General features: G+C 30.3%; 1 protein-coding gene across 1 annotated transcript in view; it reads left to right on the plus strand.

Annotated features, from left to right (window-relative positions):
* The window catches only part of LOC140435919 (uncharacterized), a 38,925-nt gene extending 15,281 nt beyond the window's left edge, over window positions 1–23,644 (plus strand). The window contains exon 3 of the mRNA XM_072524630.1: window positions 23,581–23,644. Coding sequence (XP_072380731.1) covers window positions 23,581–23,644 — 64 coding nt within the window. The remainder of the gene's footprint in view (window positions 1–23,580) is intronic.

Genomic DNA, 23,644 nt, shown 5'->3' on the forward strand with positions numbered 1-23,644 from the left:
AAGTCTGTTGCCGCTTCCGTAATTCCGCATAAACCTTTCATATGTCCTAGCTCTTTATATTCCTGGATGAATTCGCTATAAAGAGTTTTAAGATTGGCATCTTTATTCAACTTACGCTCGAGATTTAAAAATCTATTTTTTGCTTGACGAAATGAATCACCGAGTGAACTTATCGGTTCCTTAAATGGCAATAATACTATGAATTTACCTGTCGCGTCGCGTTTCACCGTATCTTCAAAATGTTTTTCGCATGCAATTTCTTCGCCCGAGAGTGCAGGTTTTCTATTGAAAACCTCTTCAAGTTCCCAGAACTTACTTAGCTGTTCTGTAACTTCGATTGTGTTCGTGAAATTACACTTAGTTATTCGCTTTTCTGATGCTTTGTTTTGGCTGATATATGGCCCTGTTATGATCCAGCCAAACATTGTTTCTTGCATGAATGGTTTATTTTTATCTAAACTAATTCTGTTTGTGCCCAGTATTTGCCAAAATAGATCACTTCCTATCAACAATTCGACCTTTTGTGGTTTATGAAAATGATTATCCGCTATTTTTAAACGTTTAGGTATCTGCAAATCGCTAATGTTTAATTCAGATGCCGGCACGCACCCCGTAATTTCTGGTATTACGAAACAATTTAAAGTTGTATGAAAAGTTATATCGCTACGCGACTGTATATTTATTTCGCATTTGAATCGAACGGGAGATGCAATATTATTTATGCCCATGACTGATATGTTCGCGCTTGTCGTTTTTAATCTAAGTTTATCGCATAAATTTTCGGTTATGAATGAGCTTTGTGAACCGCAATCTAACAAAGCTCGCACTATGTATGCCTTACCTTGGCCGTCAAAAATATTAACTAATACTGTGGACAGTATAGTTTGATCTGCAGCGCTAACTGCCGAAACTGACAAATTGGTAGTGTTTAAACTACCTTGTATATTATCTGCAGATCGTATATCGCTCGCGTTTTCTACCGGTTGATGAACTAAAGCTGCGTTCTGTTCGCTTGACCTATCTGGATGCAATAACGTATGGTGTTTTGACGCACATTTCTTGCATGTTGATTGTCTACACCGCTTATAGAAATGTCCAGGTTTAAGACAATTCGTGCAAAGATTGACCTGTCTTACTTTATCAAACCTGTCCCTAGATGAAAGTTTTGAAAATTCGCCGCATTGATAAATGGTGTGTTCCCTTTTGCAAATAGGGCAACACTGTGTATTATCCGATTTATTTAAAGTTCCCTGTGATGAATATAGACCGCGAATGTTATGTGAATATTTCGTATTCCGTGAATATGCGCCCGCCTGAGAAATATTCCGTGTATTTTGTTTTTCAGTTTGATTTACCTCAAGGGATTCTAAGAGGTCCGCCCTTGATTTTAAAAACGTTTTAAAATCATCAAAACTAGGAATTTCATTATGTGTTTTGCTATTCTCCCATGCGCGTAAAGTCGATGTATCGAACTTACAACAAATAATATGAATAAGGAGTATGTCCCACGAATCAGTAGGTAGCCCTAGCTGCTTTAACGCGTATAAATGTTTCGAAAAAATGTCAACTAATTGCCGCAATTTATTAGATGACTCTTTATGTATTGGCTCTATATTAAATAAGGCATTAACATGATTGGAAATTAATAATCTCTTATTATCGTACCTTTCCCTAATTAATTTCCACGCAACTGCATAGTTTTCGGCGGTAAACTCTAGTGTTCGTATGACCTGCGCCGCACCGCCCTGTAATGAACTTCGTAAATAATGAAAACGCCTTATATTGTCTAAGTACTCATTTCTGTTAACTAAAGATTCAAAAAGATCTGCAAAATCTAACCAATTATTATAATTACCATCAAATTTTGGTAACTCGATAGGTTTAAGCTCAATACAATGCCCTGTATATGAATTCTTAGAGCGCTCACTTGCTTTATCGCTTTCTATACAAGCTACTTGTTGATTATCGCGAATGATTTTTCGCGCTACCGCTAATTGTGAATAATATTTGTTATAGAATTCTTCGCGCTCCGTATATTCATCCTCTAATAATTCAAATTGAACCGTATTTTCTATTTGCCCCTGAACCTCATCGAATTCGCCCTGTAAATGTTCTATATTATTTACCATTTCAATAGCCTGTAATACTTCTAAATCTGAAATCGTTTCACCCTTAGTTATTTTATCATTTAACGCTAATATAAATTTCGAAAATATTGTGAGTTTGCATTTAAAACCGCCCTTTTTTCGCTTTAAATTCTCCATAATTTTATAATGAATTAAACAGTAAACAGAAACAGATTATAAATTGCTTGATATTCGACCCTAACGTTCTCAGAATTATCACATGTGCAGAATAAAGGTACAAAGACTGATAAATAAAAGGAAATGTGAAATCACTGCTCACCAAAATATTGTATGTTTATTGTAACAGCTAGCCTCCTGGCGCCAAGTATTTGCCTCAACTCGTATAATAGATCTTCACAGATTTTAAACCCACAGTTGTCCAATTATGTAACTGTCTTAAGAATAACGTTCGACAGTCTATAACGCGCTCGGGCCACTATGAATGCACTATCTCGCCCGCTAATTTGATGACACAAATATGAGTTCGGAATTCGGTGAATTTACACTGTTTCAACACAAAAATTTGATGATTTAACTCGAATGGACCATGGATTTGTTTGATATGCACTTCGCTTGTGCCGCTGGTTAATAATCAAACTCCGTGCGAAAACAAAACTGACTTTATTTTGAATTACACAATACATATAATATGAATGCTAAAGTATTATGTCCGCTCGCGCTAAATGCTGTATCACCGAGCTCGTCTCGTATTTGAGTGCTGTCTGTCGTCTTTGGGGTGCCTTAAGGGACTCGCCTTATCTTCACATATGGCATAATATATCTTCCTACGCTACTATGTTGCCGGGTTGTAAAAATGTATAAAATAAACTTGAATTGGATAGAGGCGTGAACATGAACTGTTAAGAATTTTGAATACGCCACTTGGACCTTCCTACAAAATGGAAAAACCTACTATCACATTTTCTGTGGAATAAGTTTAGAAGGTAATTATCTAGTCACTTACTGTCGTAGATTCCTGGAATTAAAGAATTAAATGTTTGATTGTTGAAACCCTTACTTCGTGGAATGTTCTCATTTCAGATAAAATAAAACGTTTTATTTTATCTAAAGAATTAAACTTTATTTTGCAAATAGGTAGGTACTTATTAAACTTTTATTGGTTATATATAACCAATAAAATAAACATCTTACATTTCTTGCAAATTCATTAGTACCTGTTAACCTCCATCACTCCGACACTGGCAACCTTATTTAGGGATTAGTAACCCTCACAACTATTGTATTCTATTCTGCTCCAACCTTTATACCTGGTGGTCATAGTCAATTTAAAATTGTTTTCCTATATGCTTCTGTAAACTTGTTGACAAATATCTGTTTTTCATTGAGTCACCCGTATCAACAGTTTAGGGATTTGCATACATAATTTATTGTTTTATTACTCTCTCATACATAAAAATACACTATAGAGATAAAGACACTCCACTTTACATATGCGCTTAACAAAATGCAGGAAGCATATAGATGGTCAATCCTATGGTATTTGGTATTAACCTAATCGCTGAAAATTACATATTAAATGCAGGCAAAGAAGCAAAGAAAAACTTATAATGAGAGACAACAAAACCAGTCAGCTGAGAGAACCTTTCAACGATGTTGAGCTTAGATCCGCTATCCACGTATATAATGAACAATATTACGGCTCCTGGCTGAGGATCTGAGCACTAAACTAACTATAAAATTTGAACTAAAAATACAACAATGGCTAATATCCAAAGTCTTTAGACAAGCAAAGCAAAGACAAAGTTGTTGCCTTGCTTAAAACTGGCAAAAACTCCAACGACCACAAAAGCTTAAATTATAGGGTATTTCTCCAAAATCCATGTAATATCCCCTTAGGTAATAAACTCACTTGTATTATCCGCGTAAGCCTACACAACAGAAGATTTTGCGTATCACTTAATGGTAAGAATAGCAGATGGAGAACGTAGAATAACGGTCTCTTTTGGGGTACTGTAATGGCACCTACTCTGTATAAAATTTACACAACCCATACCAGTAAATACTAGGACTTTTATTATGTAGACGATACATTATCTATTGTTGCACAGCCAAAAACTTTTGTTGGTGAAGTGGAGAAAAATCTAAATCATACCTTAAATACAACAAAAATAGATTATGAATCAATTTTAAGCCAAACCCTGAAAAAAGTCAGGTGTGCTCCTTCAATGTCTCTAACAGAGACACTTTCACAAATCTGAATATATACCTGAACCAATAGTGTCATGAAATCCTTAAATTCTGGACTTGCTATAAATACCTTGAAGATAGCTTCTATCACACTTTGTCATTCACAGTACTTTGTTTAAAATCAAATGCCAAACTAGAAGCAGAAAAATAATATTTTCTGCAAACTTGTCATCTAAAAATGGGAAGCACGTCCTCTCACCCTTAAAACGTAGACGCTTGAATTCTATGCTTCTGGTGCCGAATATACCTTGATAGTATAAGTGACACCAACACATACTTAACACGTAGATTTAGTTATAAATTAGTCAGCCAAATTTAGGGAATATTAAGACTCACATCCATACATAAGCTCTACAATATCGTAGCTATCAATCCACCTAATATCCGAAGATAAGTAGCTAGAGAGCAAAAAAAAAACAAAGTCCAGATTCGTAGCATCCACTCCACGAATACCAGCCCATTTTATGACTAGAATCGAGGAAAAACTGGCTATATCAACACATCTGCAAGATATACAAACAAAAATAAGCTGCTCCTCGCCATCTGATCCCTCGAACGGAACTTCATTATGATAGTTATCTTCCTTAAATCTGCCAGGAGGACTCTTGCCTGCAAACATCGGTTAACTTGTGTGCATGTGGGGTGGTACAAGACTTATCACACTTTCTTAGTTAACTTTACTATTTAAATCGCTCTTTTTTAAAGAGACAAGGTTTATTTATGTGAACTGAACATGCAAAGTACAGTCAGTAAGCTATTACTTATAAAGATCATTGCAAATTTGACACTAACTCCACTTATATTGATTACATATTACCCCTAAATAGGAGATAAAACATTCAGAAATATGTAATATTGGTGAAGTGGTATAATTCATGTTAGAAAAATTAATCATTCTTCCCTTTTTTGTGCACTACTACCCATTTTAACAAAAAAATATCTATTTCAGCACTTAAATATTAATTTTGAGATAACCTTCTATCCAGAATTAAAAAATAGAATAATAAGAAATAGAATCCAGAAAAAAATAAAATAATAAAATAGAAGAAATAAAATAATAAAAAAGCTGTATATAAGATATCATGAAACAATGGATGAAATAAAAGAAGTTCTTTTTAACCGGATTCTTAAATAAAACGTATAAAGACATACTCACGTTAACAAAATACATTAGGAAATTTTCGCATATGAAAAAACACATCCAACCTGGTAATGAATTCCTTTTTGTATCTATAAATCTATTTTTAGAAAAGCACGTACCTACCAAAAACAGGTATTTGGTAGTACACATATCTGTTACATACTGTAATGCGTATGAATGATAACAAAAGTAAGGAGTCTATATGAACCGTTTAGAATATACGCTGGAAATAAACGGCTTAATCCCATAGTTGCCAAACTATCAGAGCTTACTTAAACCGATATACGTATGGTTCCAATATACACGGAACAAGATCTGAACGACCCCTATAATATATAGACGTGAACTAAGCGATATACATTCATGATACAGGGGTACTTAGGGGCTCCACAAAATTTTTAAAAATTGTGAAACTATACATGTTGACGAATCGACAGAGCCAATATTATGGAATGGTCAAGTGAGCTCCGTATATCGGTGGCCACTTGACCACGGAGCTCATTTGAACCTGAATTTTAACATGGGCGGAGTCCACTTTATGCCTTAGATATATATATATATATATATATATATATATATATATATATATATATATATATATATATATATATATATATTGTTATGATGTGTTGTTTGTTTGAATGATGAGCAATGAGTATTTTTAATAATATAGGGTTTTTATCGCGGTTCTCAAAGAATTAGTTTGTAAGTTCTTTTTTAAATTATCTTTAATATAACTATTATGAAACACACACATATATATACACATATATATATATATATATATATATATATATATATATACACATATATATACATATATATATATATATATATATATATATATATACATATATATATATATATATATCTAACCTAGCCAATGTAAATTTAAAATAAACTATCTTTAAATTGATATTCTTATAAAACTAATTAAATTCTATAGACAATGTAAAATTTAAACAAACTATCTTCAAAATTGAAACTGTTATGACACTAACTAAATTATATTAACAAAATTTTGTACCTTTCTTTCACTGAATGCCTAAATGGACTGTTTTCCACTATATAGATTCTAATCACCACAGAATGTCTTCGTACTTCGGTTATCCTTGTTTTTGTGAAATTACTTTTTCCAATTATCAGCTTCTACCAATTTAAGATATATTTTTCTTCACCAGCATTTATAAACCACCAAGCAATCCAGCAAAACAGCATTTATATTTATTCTTCTTTTCAATATTCCAATATCCAATTATTATAAGTTGATTTATACTAATCTCCAATCATAATATAATTATAATTTCTTCCAATATACTTTTTTTAATATTCAATAATTATTTGTGTATAATTATAAATGTGCATTAAAATATATGCATAATTTTTAATCTTCATTTAACTCACTATATTAAACAATTGGACTATTTGTAACTGATTCACTGACTCCAACTAACTTTCATATTTCTTACTAAGCTTTTCTGACTGACTTCTTGAAAATTCTGAACAATTTACTTCACTAACTAAATGTGTCTACTAACTTTCATAATAAACTGGCCATCTTGAATCCAAATCAAGGGTATTTATATCTTTTCAATTTTCCAGAACCATCTGGTAAGAAATCATGTTCGATTTAGTTCTATTTCTTCTATATGGATGTTCTCGAAAAAAATATCTGTTCGTTCCACAGACATAACCATTATTTCGAGAATGTTCGACCGTAAACAATGGTCAAATTCTGCATTCTGGAGAATTCGTTAATGTTCTATTGATAATTTTGTTTACATTTAGGCTTTTCAAATCAGAATATATAATTAAATTAGTAACTTAACATTCTAATTTAATAAACTACACATTTTAAACAACTATAACCCCACTTATATTCGTAAAAATTCTTAAACGTCACTTCAGAGTATGTAGATCTGTCTGTCATTCACATGTATAGTTGGTTGCCTATGCACATGGCTCACTTAAATATATTTACAAAATCATAACTACTAAAATACAACTTTTTACAATTATTATATGCTAATTTCTTAAAAATGCCCTCACATAAATATATTTTTATTAAATTCTCTAGTATATAACTTCTTAAAATAACCAAATACTTGTTATATCTAAAATTATCTAGTATATAACTTATAAATTAATTTTTTAAACAATATCATTTCAACACCCCAAAATTAAATTTAAAATAAATAATTTACTTATTATTTTTTTAAATATTAATTTTCTCATACCTTATTAAATTTAATAAATCAATTTTTTTTTTATTTAAAATGTGTTAAATACATCCCTGTTCGCTGTCTATGTCAAACTGTCATGTCAAATAAAGTTTGTGTGTTGTTTTATTGTGTTTACATTTTACAATGGATGTTAAGATACAAATCTAGGAATTATTTCCATTCAACAGGCTTTCATCCATATAAATTGGTAAGTTTTATACTTTATTATATTAGAAAGACATTTATAAAATCAATTTTGTATCTAACCCCAAATTATGATTTTTAGGGTACAAAATAATTTCCATATGTATCAGACAATAAATATGATGTCAAATTGATTCAAAATAATGAAATCTACCATCTATTTAACAAATCAAGTCTATTGAATAAAATGGATATATTATATCAGTAAGCTGTTAGTGTTAAGTTTATAACCTAGATATATCACTACTTTTTGAAAAATTGTACATTTTTCTTGATTTATTTTTAGTCCAACTTTGTCTAATCTATTTATTATAATTTTTAGGTGTTTCTCATGATCTTCAGCCGTTTTAGAAAAAATTAAGATATCATCAATGTAGTGAATTACAAAATGTTCATATTGATCCAAAATATCATGAAGACATCTACATAGAGCACTGCAAAATGATTGAAGTCCAAATGGTACTACTTTGAATTGATATACTACTCCATCTATCCGAAATCCTGTATACTGTCTACTTTTTCTTTCTAGAGGTATTAACCAAAAACTATGCTGTAAATCGATTTTAGTGAAAAATGACATTTCTGTAATTCTTCCTAGTATTCCATCTTCTAACATATTATTAATTGTTTTGTTTACTTCTTCTTTGTATTTATATGGTATTGGGTATGATTTTGTTTTAAAATCTTTTTCTTCTTTAACTTTTATACTATGGACATAATTTTGTGCAATTCTATTTTCTTTATTGACAAGTCCCTTGTGTTGCTGCAATATGGAAATGACTATTGATTTATATTCTTCAGGGCAATTTAAAACTTTCATCATATCTTCTTCTTTACAAATAAAATTATTCTTCATTATGTACTCATTATTCCTTGCTTCCAATTTTACGCACTCCACCTCGTAGGCATCCATCTGCTTAAAATTTCCATTCCTTAAATATTCACTACAATAATTATTCTTTACATTCTTTTGGGACATTTCCCTATCATCAAAATACATTTCTTCTTCATAAACATCATTATTTTCTTTTAATAATATCCTATCAACTCTTATTCCTTCTTCCACCTCATCTTTCTGCATAAATTTAATTATTTGCCCTTCCAAAGTTACCATTTTTTCTTCAAAATCTATCTTTACTTTCTTCTTTTCCAATTCATCATTTCCCATTAATATATCAACACATAAATCCTTGACAATAAATCCTTGCATATTAATTTCTTTATTAAGAATATTAATTTTAAAATTGGCTAGTTTATCAATTTCACCCAACTTCTTATTATTTGCACCAACAATTTTAATTTTTGGAATCTTTATTATATCTGATAGTTTTAATGTATTAAAAATAAAATTCTCCGAGACTAAAGTACTTTCTGAACCAGTATCTATCATAATTTTAATCATTTTATTTTTGGCCAAAGCATTTATATAAATTAAATTTATAGATCCAATAGTTTTATCTTCATCTAAAGAAATAAATTCAGAAGGTTTTTCATAATAGCAATGGCCTAACTTGTAATTCAGAAAGTTTACTGAACAAAATTTTGATTATTAGAATTGTCAGATGGTATCTGACCACTTGGATCTGATGTCCTATGTCTTTCCCTACTATGACTTCTACTCACATTTTCTTGCCTTGTACTATTTCGTTCCCTGTCTTCGCAGCTTCTATTCCTTCGAACACAATTTACCTGTCTGTTATAGTTAGGTCGCTCTGTATTTCTTCTATTGTTAAAATCTTGTCTATTATTATTAGTACTGTTATTAAAATGTTATCTATTATAACTAGTATTGTTATTAAAATTCTGTCTATTTTGATTACTGTTATTATTATTAAAATTTTGTAAACTGTCACCATACCTAGTGTTATTGTTATATGATTGTCTATATTGTTGATTATCATTTTTATTATATTGAAAGTTATTACTGTTTTTTCTGTTGTTATTATTACTTGTCATATTGCCTCTTTTTATTCTTTGAATAAAATTAATAAAACTATCTATTGTTTGAATATTTTGTACAGTTACTGTTTGCACAACATCAGCATCAAAATGTCTAGATACGTTTAAGACTGTTTCTTCCTCTCTAAGTGGTGGTTCTAAATATTTTGCAACTGTTATCAGTTTTAATGCATAATCTACCATATTTGATTTTAAATTGTGATTATACTTTCCAAAATATAGAATTTCTCTAAACTTTGCTTGATCTAATTCACCCCAATAATAATTAAAAAATTTATTTTCAAATGTTTGAAAGTTATCTAAATCATTTTCAATACTAGCAAACCAAGTTGCTGCATTGTCATTTAATGTCATTCTAATATAATCTTTAATATCATTAATATTATTCACAAATCTTAATTTATGTTTTAAACTATTTATGTATACTCTAGGATGCAAATTTTTTATATTACCAGAGAATTTAATCCCAGTCTCATTTGTTAAATTTAAGTAAGGTCTCCCTATGTCTCTCATTTGTGAAATATCATCTATTCTCTGTTCCACATTTCTTATTTGATTACTATTTATTTGGATATTTTGTTGTATATCGTCTAATTTTTCTTCTGTGTTTCTCCTGTCTTCGTTAATTTTTACTTCTAAGTTACATTTCTGCAACTCTATTTTCTGTTCTATATCTATCTTATTATCTTGAATAATCCTCTTTACTTCTGTCCTCTCATTGTCTATCCTTTTCTTGTAGTCATTCCGTATACTTTTTATTTCATTTGCTACTTTTTTCTCTGCAGTTTCAAGTTTTTTATCCATTTGTTTTTCTATTTGCTTTACAATTTTATTATTATTATCTTCTATTTTCTTTTCTAATTTTCTATAATTCTCTTCCAATTTCTGTTCCATTTTTTTCATGTCCTCTTTGACTTCTTTTGAATTCTCTTCAATTTTTTTCGTATTCTCTTCCATTTTTTTCGTATTCTCTTCCATTGTCTTGTTCATCTGCATCATTAATGACATCAAAGCTGTCATATTGACATTTTCCTCTCTTTCTGGATTCATTTCTGCAGTATCTTGTGGAACTTGAACTAAACTCTCCTCTTGTATAGGTTGTGTTTCTACTTCCACATCTTCTTCATTCTTTTTGCTTCTTGTACCTTTCTTTCTTTGAGACATTTTGAGACTTTCCTTGTTCAAATATAATTAAAATAAAATCTATTATTTTTCCTTTCTACTGATAATTAATTTAATTATATGGGAGCACTTATCTTCTTAAACTAATTCTTTTAAATAGAGAGCCACCGCGTTGGGTGCCAAATTGTTATGATGTATTGTTTGTTTGAATGATGAGCAATGAGTATTTTTAATAATATAGGGTTTTTATCGCGGCTCTCAAAGAATTAGTTTGTAAGTACTTTTTTAAATTATCTTTATTATAACTATTATGAAACACACATATATATATACACATATATATATATATATATATACACATATATATATACACATATATATATACATATATATATCTAACCTAGCCAATGTAAATTTAAAATAAACTATCTTTAAATTGATATTCTTATAAAACTAATTAAATTCTATAGACAATGTAAAATTTAAACAAACTATCTTCAAAATTGAAACTGTTATGACACTAACTAAATTATGTTAACAAAATTTTGTACCTTTCTTTCACTGAATGCCTAAATGGACTGTTTTCCACTATATAGATTCTAATCACCACAGAATGTCTTCGTACTTCGGTTATCCTTGTTTTTGTGAAATTACTTTTTCCAATTATCAGCTTCTACCAATTTAAGATATATTTTTCTTCACCAGCATTTATAAACCACCAAGCAATCCAGCAAAACAGCATTTATATTTATTCTTCTTTTCAATATTCCAATATCCAATTATTATAAGTTGATTTATACTAATCTCCAATCATAATATAATTTTAATTTCTTCCAATATACTTTTTTTAATCTTCAATAATTATTTGTGTATAATTATAAATGTGCATTAAAATATATGCATAATTTTTAATCTTCATTTAACTCACTATATTAAACACTTGGACTATTTGTAACTGATTCACTGACTCCAACTAACTTTCATATTTCTTACTAAACTTTTCTGACTGACTTCTTGAAAATTCTGAACAATTTACTTCACTAAATAAATGTGTCTACTAACTTTTATAATAAACTGGCCATCTTGAATCGAAATCACGGGTATTTATATCTTTTCAATCTTCCAGAACCATCTGGTAAGAAATCATGTTCGATTTAGTTCTATTTCTCCTATATGGATGTTCTCGAAAAAAATATCTGTTCGTTCCACAGACATAACCATTATTTCGAGAATGTTTGACCGTAAACAATGGTCAAATTCTGCATTCTGGAGAATTCGTTAATGTTCTATTGATAATTTTGTTTACATTTAGGCTTTTCAGATCAGAATATATAATTAAATTAGTAACTTAACATTCTAATTTAATTAACTACACATTTTAAACAACTATAACCCCACTTATATTCGTAAAAATTCTTATACGTCACTTCAGAGTATGTAGATCTGTCTGTCATTCACATGTATAGTTGGTTGCCTATGCACATGGCTCACTTAAATATATTTACAAAATCATAACTACTAAAATACAACTTTTTACAATTATTATATGCTAATTTCTTAAAAATGCCCTCACATAAATATATTTTTATTAAATTCTCTAGTATATAACTTCTTAAAATAACCAAATACTTGTGATATCTAAAATTATCTAGTATATAACTTATAAATTAATTTTTAAACAATATCATTTCAATATATATATATATATATATATATATATATATATATATATATATATATATATATATATATATATATGTATATATTTATATATATATATATATATATATATATATATATATATGTATATATTTATATATATATATATATATATATATATATATATATATATATATATATATATATATATATATATATATAATAAATCTAGACCTAAGATTAATACAAGAATTAATATTAAACTCAACAGTCTTCCGGGTTTAACTGCGTCGATTATCATTCCGCCGAGCTTTCGAAATGCTCTTTGATGTCTTCATCACGGCTTCCGGGGTTTCAGTCTTAATCACTAACTAATGCATTACTGCTATAGGAAACAGGACGGTTCATTTATACCTCCGATGATGACGTGGTTTAAGTGGGGGTTCTGGCGGGGTTTAGCGTGGAAATTGGGGCCCGATTGGCGCAGAGGTTGACGCGAACATTTCTGACAGTAGGATTTTGATTGGCGGGTGGAATGAAAGATATTTTCTTTAATGAGAAATCTCCATGTCGATGGTAACCCTATGCCGTCATCTCTTTTATCAAGACAATTTGGCCATCTTTCAATTTGTATGGCTTCTCGGATAATTGTTAGTTTATAGTAGCGGATGAGGGCTATGGTTCTGGATTTTTTAAAATCAATTTTGTGACCTGCATAAAGATGGCGTTAACCTAGAGCTGAAATTGAATCGGAATTGCGAACAGAAATGGAATGTTCATAAATCCCATTTTGAATTCTACGATTCGTTTGGCCTATATAATACCAGGGGCAGTTTGCACAAGGAATTTCATAATCTCCGTATTGTTCATTTAATATGTTGTCTTTGATTAATCGGACAAGAGATAAAGATTTTTGTTGGGAGGTAAATATTGTTTTTATTATTTTTGATTTAAGAATTTTGTCGATTTTGTGAGTGACAGATTTGATGTAAGGAAGGAAAGCTTTATGATAAGGATCTGAATCTTTGTGTTGAGATTGAGTGGGAGATTGAAGTGTCAATTGATGTGAGTTTTGCAGTAACCGTTTTGCATTAGGGCTTGTTTTAAACTATAGAGCTCCTTGGGTCTACTTGCATCATCGCAAAGGCGTATTGATCTGGAGACAAGGGTATTAATAGCTGAATTTTATTGTGAAGGTGAACTATGACAGTTGGCATGAAAGTAACAATTGGTATGGTGGGTTTTTGATAAACAGAGTGATAAAAACCTCGGGCTTGGTTTTTCTTCATGATAACGTCGAGAAACGGTAGGGATGTATAAGTTTCCACCTCCAACGTGGTTACTAGGATGTATATATACAATTCATATTTGTTTGAAAAGACATCAAAGCATCCCTGCCATGGGGCCAAATAAAGAATGTATCGTCATTTAGTATAGTGCTCGGATCTCAAAGTCCTCATAAATATATTGGAAATTAGTGAAGTTAGTGGGGAGCCCATTGGGGCACCATTTAGTTGTAGAATTTATTTTGGAAGATCAAATAAGTGTTGGACATATAATGTTTAATAAGAGATAAATGGTCTTTTCGGATACTTTATATAGTTTTCAGAATGTTTACAGTTTTGTCTACAGGAATGTTTTGTAAAGAGTGAAACGATATTGAAAACTGACTAGAATGTTTGACAGTGAGATAGAGTATTGCTTAAGAAGTTCGATAAAATAAACAAATTTTGACAAAGGATGAAGCATTTTTGGCGAGAGGTTGTAGAATTTTGGCCAAGTACTTGGCCAATGGTTGTGTAGGGCATTTGTATGGACTAACAATGGGACGTAGAGGAATATCGGGTTTAAGAATTTTGGGTAGGCCATATATTCGAGGTATTCTGCAAGATTTTTCACGAGGAATTAGAGATTGTGTTATGTCAACAGGAAGAGAATTTTTATTGATAATGTCTTTTGTTGTTTTCTCCAGATAGGTTGGTTTATTAGGAATTTGACTGTAGTCTGGAGCATTAATGAGATTAATATAATTAAAATAATGAGATTAAAATAATAATAATAAGCATTAATAGTTTTCGTTCAGTGGAATGAATAGCTTTACAGAGAAGTGCAAAACTGGTCTTTCTAAGAATTTGGGAGATAGAAGAAGAAGAAGTATGGTATTTGAGTTAGCCAAACCACTCTCTCAAATTACGCAACCATGACATTCTTCTACATTTCCTTCTATTTTTCCTTGCATTATATTTTGATAATATAATACTTCATCATTTGTCAAAAACATTTTCATTTTTTTGAGCTTCTTAAACAATACCCTATCTCAATGTCAGACTTTCTACTAAATTTCGATATCGTTTCAATTTTTACAAACATTCGTATAGACGAAACTCTAAACATTCTGAAAACTAAATACGGTATCCAGAAAGACCACTTATCTCTTAATAAACATTGTATGCCCAACACTTATTTCAACATTCAAAATGAATTCTACAGACAAATAAATGGTTCCCCAATGGGCTCCCCACTATCTCCAATAATGGCCAATATCTTTATGGAGGACTTCGAGGCCCGAATATTATACACACCAATGCTCAAACCCACCTGTTGGCTACGATATGTTGATGATACATTCGTCATTTGGTCCCATGGCAGGAATGCTTTGGTGTCTTTTTAAACCCATCTGAATGGGATACATCCTAGTATCCAGTTCACGATGGATGTGAAAACTGATTCTTTCCTACCGTTTCTCGACCTAATCATAAAGAAAAATTAACCCCAATGTTTTCATCACTCTGTTTATCGTAAAACCACCCATACCAGTCGTTCTCTGTTCTTAGTAGCAGTAGTGCATTGGTTAGTGGTCAGTATATGAGTGTCTGGGGGCTCGGGAGACTGAGACTGTTGAGTTTAATATTTATTATGTTGTAATAGTATTAATCATAACTCTAGGTTTAATTGGGTTTAATTGTACTAACCGCAGAAATTTTTCGGAACATACATATATATATATATATATATATATATATATATATATATATATATATATATATATTTATATATATATATATATATATATATATATATATATATATATATATATATATATATATATATATATATATATATACAGGGTGGTCCTTAAGTAATTGTACAAAAAGAAACAGTAGATTCTACACTTTAAAATATTACGATTTAAGCTAAATTGCTTTAATAAAATGTTGATATTAAGAAAGATACAGGGTGTTAAAGTGCAAATTAAAAATTTTATTTTTGGCTATAACTTTCATTTATTGTAAACATTTATGCATAAAAATTTACAACTGGGTACTTTTAAATATGAGAAATTATAATTTGATGCACACTTTGATGTAGCGGATAGAGGGCGCCAAATATGCCACATATGTGGCATAAATTTGCACTTAACTTTTTTGCTCTTTGAGTGAACTGTATTTGTGATACAAAATATTAAAGATACATTATTTCAACAAAAAAAAGGTATACCTGTTAATAACCTTTAAACTCAATAGTTTTCGAGATAATCGCATTTTACAAGTCAGCTGCATATTTCTGAGTTAAGGCAATTACCCCAGGCAACGAAGGAAAAATAGACAAAAACATTAATAAATATAAATTTTGCTATAAAATACCAATAACTAAAGTTAATAGTTAACGAAATATTAAATAAAATAAATATATCAGCAGGATAATTAATAATACGATATGACAAAAAACAGAATAATAGGATTTTACATCAAACATTTTATATTTTATGTTAAATTAAAGTCGTAATCAAAACATTTCGTTTACAAACCAAATTAAGAAATAGTTAAACTAAATTACTAAACTTTTTGTTAAAGTAAGTGTTCGATATGTCTACCATTTTCATTAATTCATTTGTCAATATATTCCATAAAAATCATCTCATATTAAATAGCATCATTGGTTCTAAAGAAACTGTTGCAGTATTTATTTCTTCCCATATTTGGTTGCAAATGTTTATGGTATTCTTATAGACACGTTGTTTTAATACGCCCCATACACCAAAATCAAGCGGATTAAATTCTGGGCTACGTGGTGGCTATAATGTATAATGGACGAATCTATATCCAAATCTTATAGTATATTATGTCGCAAAGGTTAAATAATGTATTAAACTGTGATGTATCTCTTTCATTGGTTACTTATATACACTCATATAAGCTTACGAGTAACTATAATTACATATCGAACAAATGGACTATTATGATAATGATGATAATCTTATGAACTAACGAACTAATATTATGCTGAACTAAATTGCCTGTTTGTTTACTATATTTATAACAATATCGGTTATTACGCCAACGATGATGTTTTTGTAAAAATGCTGACTCTTTAAGGTAAGATTTGTAGCAAAAGTATTATGAAACAAGACACGTGTGTTATTTCATACCTGCGATTTAGTTTCCATTTGTCATAATAAAAATGGGTAAACAACAATTTACGTAATGAATAATAAGTATTATTTTGGGTTTTTTTATAAATTAAATAATTATATCAATATCTCACCACATTGCCAAGGAATATGACTGCCACGTCCAATCCAACGTTCAGAAAAGGTATATTTAACTATGTTCTCAACGCCTTCTCTCTAGAATGTGGTGGTGTACCATCTTACATAAACCATATATTTTGGTTTTTCAGCATTTTACAATAGGGAAAAAGTAATACAACGCCAGTAGGTATAGAAATTTAAGAAGCGATAGAAAAGGGAAATTGTATACATGATGACGGCCAGCGTCTGAATACAGACACGGCACCTAAAGAAGAAGATGAAGAATATTTTCTCCAATAAGACATTTAGCAGCCATAACAAAAATTTTGTAATGTTACATTATCATCTTTGAGTTGTTTTAATAAGAATAAACTATGAATTATGCTTATCTACAGGTATTGAGTGCTTTACCGCACAAATATCACAACTAAGAATTATGAGGCAGCTGACTTATAAAATGCGATTATCTCGAAAACGGTTAAATTTTGAGGTTACTAACAAGTATACCTTTTCTTTGTAAAAATAATGTATGTTTAATATTTTTTAACACAAATAGAGGTAACTTTAAGAGCAAAAAAGTTAAGCTCAAATCTATGCCACACCTGTGGTATATGTGGCGCCATCTATCAGTAACATTAATTTATGTATAAAATTATAATTTATCCTACTTAAAAGCGTCCAATTATAAATTTTTGTCCAAAAATATTTACAAACGTAAAAGTTATAGCGAAAAATAGAATTTTAAATTTCCACTTTAACACCCTGTATCTTTCTTAATATCAACATTTTATTAAAGCAAGTTGGCTTAAATCGTAATATTTTAAAGTGCAGAATCTATGGTTTCTGTTTGTACAATTACTTTAGGACCACCCTGTATATATATATATATATATATATATATATATATATATATATATATATATATATATATATATATATATATATATATATATATTTCTTCGAAAGAGCCATTACAGTGTTTTAAAATTAATTTCAGAATTTCTCTCTTCATTTCATTGTTTTTGACATTTCAGCGTAATCGTCAATAAAAAATTATTTATATAGATACTTATTTAAGTTGGTATTCAAAAATTGAGTGAAATAATTCTAATAGTAAACAAAGACCCTGTCTTAGTCGTGAGGTTGGAATTTTTTGTTTCCTGGATTTGTCGGTCTGATGTAAATAAAACTAGTTAAGCTTTGCTTAAAAGTTTCGGTAGATTTGCCATTTTTAATAAGAACTTTATTAAACTTTAAACATTACATTTTACAATTAAATTTTATGTTAACACTTTTTTAAAAAGTTTAACATGGATTAAAAAATTGGTATCTCACATTGACAGATGACATATGGCAGGTATCATAAAATAGGAGTGATTCAGGGTCGTATCTGCCATAGTGCATTTCAAAAACAACTCAATTAATTAAATTATGATACATATTGGAAAGATCTTTGATATCGGTCTTATTATTGATGGAATTTGGATCTTTTTTTATGTGAATCATCTTCAACATGCATCTTTTGTTGTAATTTTATTCTTTTTCCAAAATCTGTACATTTTCAAAATCAAAAGAATGGCTATTTTCTAGAGAATGTTTTTCTAGGGCTGTTGTGTTTAATGCATTGGTTTGTACACTATGTTTGTGTGCAACAATTCGTTTATGTAGGTATTGGTGTGTTTCACCAATATATGTTGAATTGCAGTCTTTACAATTCATTTTGATAACGTTTGATTGATGGACTTTATTAACTTTAGTTTCAAATTTTAAAAAATATTTTCCAGATGTTTTTGATGATTTATGTCCAACATTAATATTATACTTTACAAACATTTTTGACATTTGTTCAGAAAATCAATCAAAGACTATCATAAAAAATAAAAAAAGGTACTACTCTTCGTTCACAAATTGTTGAGAGCACGAAATATGCCTCAAACTCATAAAACGGTCGTAAATCATAGGCGTTCCTAAGGTATTTATTCATTAAATAGTAATATAATGTTTTAAGACTGTTATATACAATATTGATAATATTTTAATACTAATATATTTAGCAAAAAAACAATTAAAACTTTCACGACTAATGTTGGTTATTAGTCTATAATTATTAGAAAATATTAATAAAAATAAGAATTTAACCATTAACAATTTTGTAAATAAGAATACCTTATCTCTTTGAATATTTCAATACTAATCTTCGCGTTTAATCACTTTACTAGAAAACCTGGAATTCATATCCGAAGGTACTATTCGTTGCAAGATAATTAAGATGGAATTCCCCAGATTTTTAATAATATAATTATATTCGAAACTTAACTTGAAAGGGTGAAGTTATTACGAACGAAAACAATTTTTTTGTTTAGTACGTTTTTGATCGCATGTAATTTACGGCTCGTCGGTGTTTCCGCGTCTACGGCAGTAATTAGCGTCTCGAATATTTCTTTTGCGAATTATATGCAGTGCGTGAGTGATTTTTTATTCCATATACCTACGAACATATACGTACCTTTCGCTCGTGCTCGTTTTGTTGGATTGTTTGTGATGGCTTCATCATCAAGTTTTACACCGGTACTGTTGCGTACAGTCAGTAAGTCTGTCTCTTCACCAAGAGAGAAGACTATTGTCCTAAATGTTCACGATGTTCTGGTTTCTCAGAATCCCACAAACACTGTTCGCAACATTGTAACGATATATTTTGCCTACCATAGAAGTATTAATACAAGGTAGAAAATTTAGGGAAAAGAAACTATGGGGGTGGAGAAGGGTAAGCAAAATAAACGCTACTTGTGCGAACGGGCACTCAGGTTTTGGTAGGAGAGCTGGGGTAATGGATAAGTAAAAGACAAGGGGTTTGGATTGGGGCAACTACAGAAAAATTAAATAAAGGGTCATAAATCTCTTGGGACAAACAAAAACAAAACGAAACAGGAAACACCTCAAGAAATTTAATATAGGGCGCCACTTGAGGTGCCTAATTATACCTATTACAACCAGCTAGTTGTAACTGGAGATATAATTATTGAACATAAATAAACATATCTTTTCCAAATGGAAACAAAAAAAAGGGTTAGTTAAAAAAAAATAAACAAAATGTTGTAAAACAAAATTTAACATTTATTTTTGTGTCACCACAAACAGTTACAAAACATAGAGAACATAAAAACACTATATTAATAGTCACAATTAAACAAAAAACAGAAAAAACTTACAATTGTTAATGGGCGACAATTTGTAGCAGAAATAAACTATTACAAATAAAAAAAATATCTTTTTAAGTGAAACTATGCACAGTGGTTAACCTTCTTTAAAAAACAAAAACAAAATCTCAAATATGATTAGGTATTTACCAAATGTCAAAAATAGTGCTAACTGTCATATGTTAATACTAAATTTAAAACAAAACTGAACAAATAAAATGACAGCTAAAAGTCAAACCATAAAAATTTACTACTGTAAACATTACAATTTTTTTTTGTATGAAAGCAATTATTACTTTTTTTTTTTAAATGTCTGCTTTACTTTAAATTTACACAAAAAAAATGTTACCTGGATTTTACTATTTCGCACATAACCCTGAAACTTGTTACATCTCTGGACTGAAACTGCAAGAACGAAACTCTGGAACAAAGGGAAACCATTTCCATAATCTGGAACGAAAATCTGACGTGGATGGAGTTGAATCCTGGACACGAACACACGAACAAAAGGGACTGAATCTCACACTACAAATTGGATCGACAATTTGAGGCCGAAGCCGGCACTGAGCACAAAATGACTTTGCCTCTTAAACAACCGGAAAAGGTGGAATTAGACGATTAACTGCTACTAAAATTGATTTCCATAACGTAAGACGAAGATTTCCCTGAAAAGGGACAAAAACAGAAAACTACAAATTCAAATTGAATTTGGATATGACGCTGGCCGCTCTTCACCGCGACTCCAACGAAAGTGACGAAATTATCTTTAAAAATTGCTCGCATAAGTTAGAACAAACAAAGCACTTAGCGTATAAACTAAACACAAACGGAAATTAAGACGTAGATTAATTTGAAAACGCAATACCGGGCGGTTTGAACAAAGAAAACATCAAAGAATTTGCGCCTGTGACATGCATATATAAGGGGATTTCAATTAACACATATACGAGGAGACTTCAAAATAAAATGCTACAACATAGTCGAAAGTTGTGCTAACATGACTGGCGTAGGAGAGTCAACTTTATATAGGTTCCTATCAGAAAGAAAAAAACACGGTATAGCTAACCCAAACACAAACGAAAACTTAAAGAGAGGGAAAAAGCCTATTGAAATTGATGAATTTGCCAAAAATGGTATTCGAAGGAAAATTCATTTTTTTTTTTTCAAAAAAGAAATACCACACCTAAACAAAATTTTACAAGAAGTTAGAGACGACCCGGATTTGCCTCATATCGGACGAACTAAATTGTGGCAAGTTTTAAAAGAATTAAATTTCCGATGGGAGAAATCAGACCAAAAATCACTTTAGGTTGACCGGGAGGAGAAGATGATGTTGGAGAAGAAATTATCTAAGATTCATACGAAAATTCCGGGCTGAAGAAAGGCCCATCTTCTACCAGGATGAAACGTGGGTAAACTCAGGTCATACTCTAAAAAAATTTGGTCAGATAAAAATATATTAAGCTCCAGGCAAGCCTTTGTAACCTCGGAAACCTTTTTTAGATGGTGCTGGAAATGTCAGGGAGAAAGGAGACACTGCGGACGGCAGCCAGATGGTTGGTGGAGAGCGAGTCGTGGGTTCGAAACTAGCTTTTGGAACCAGGAATGGGTCCAACGGACGAAATAAGTAAAGATACGATAAGAGATATTGGAAAAGACACAGAAATGAACAAAAAGATAGATGGGTAAAATTACCAAAGATAAGATAAGATAGGGAACAGGGCGCCACTTAATTTTTTGGGGTTTAAGGAGAAAATTAAGAAAACCTTAGAAAAGAAAAGAGATAAGGAAAGATATTTAGGTTCAGAGACCAAACCCAAGAAAAGATATCACAGTTAATTATTGAATAAATTTGGTCAACACTCTACATAAACAAAAATTAAATATATAAGGTATTACACTTACTTACCTACGAAACTTAAGCCTGATCTTTCTACTGGTCAAAGGTATAGTTATATTTAAAGGTAAAAAGCAAATATATCAGGGAACTTTGTTAGGAGTCGACAAATAAAATACATACATAAAACAATAACAATATATTAAACAACAACAAAATTATGACGCTGCTGAATGCAACACAAGTAATAAAAATACACCAAAAACTATAAAATGGTGGTATACATATAAAAATAGGCAGAAATATAATTAGAAAATATCTTTACAAAGATATGAGTATAACACAAGCATGCATAAATAAAGTTTTGGCGTATCTCGAGATATTACAGCAAAAAAAATGAATAAAAAATTATAACAAAAACCAAAGATAACAAAAATTAATAAAATCTAAATTTACAAAAATACAAAAAAGTTACTGAAGTGAAAACATAAAAATTAAACCAAACCGCACTTGGTTAAGTCGATTATTTGGTTCTTAACAGAAGAAAGTATAGAATGTTCTTTAATTGACTGCAAAATTCAGTAGCTACTCTCAACTACATTTGATGATATGTATGATCGTTGGATACGTCCAGACAATGGAAGATGATATAATGCTATACCATGTTACTTGCCCAGTTAGGTGGAGATATTAAAATTATGTCAACTTACAGTAATTCCTGGCGACTGCTGCTTTAAGTCACTGAAGTTAATACTGTACTGGTATTAAACACTGAATTTATTTACCCTTAAAGGTGCTTTACAACTATACTTAAACTAATATAGTGTAAAATAAAAAAACTCTAATAAGCAAGTGTATACACACTTATAAAGAAAATGCACAGAGACGGTAAGGTAGCAGATACGATAATGTGAGTTAGGCGTCTTAACTCGACGAATGCCCACCGATAAATAACTTGGTTCCTCTAAAATTTTACCAAGCTACCCAAGAAAAGGTGAGGGTATCTTCCCCCCAAAAATGATAGGCCAGCTGTATGTATTTCTGAGAAGGTAAAAAGTTCTAATTAACATTGAACATAACGGTATACTTCTACCTACAAACGTGATGAAACATCAAATCTCCTAGATTAGGTTTTTCTCGAAAAACATTATAACGGGCGTTCGACGACAATTACCGCGTTTATGAAAAAGAGGATTAGCTAAGGATTCGCCAGACCGGCGTCTTTAAATAAATACTTAGGTAGATTCTTCAGTCATATTCCGGTAGTTTTCCAATAAAAATTTCTGATCGTAAACACGACCATCAGCGTATCATCCACATGGGTAAAAGGAATTAAAATTAATTTAATATATTAATTAAAAAAATGTTACACAGCCTCCTCCCAAGAGAGGAAACTGGTGAAGAAGAAGAAAGAAAACGGTTTTCGATCAAAACCTAA

Source organism: Diabrotica undecimpunctata, chromosome 3 (assembly GCF_040954645.1).
Source record: "Diabrotica undecimpunctata isolate CICGRU chromosome 3, icDiaUnde3, whole genome shotgun sequence".
NCBI classification, from domain to species: domain Eukaryota; kingdom Metazoa; phylum Arthropoda; class Insecta; order Coleoptera; family Chrysomelidae; genus Diabrotica; species Diabrotica undecimpunctata.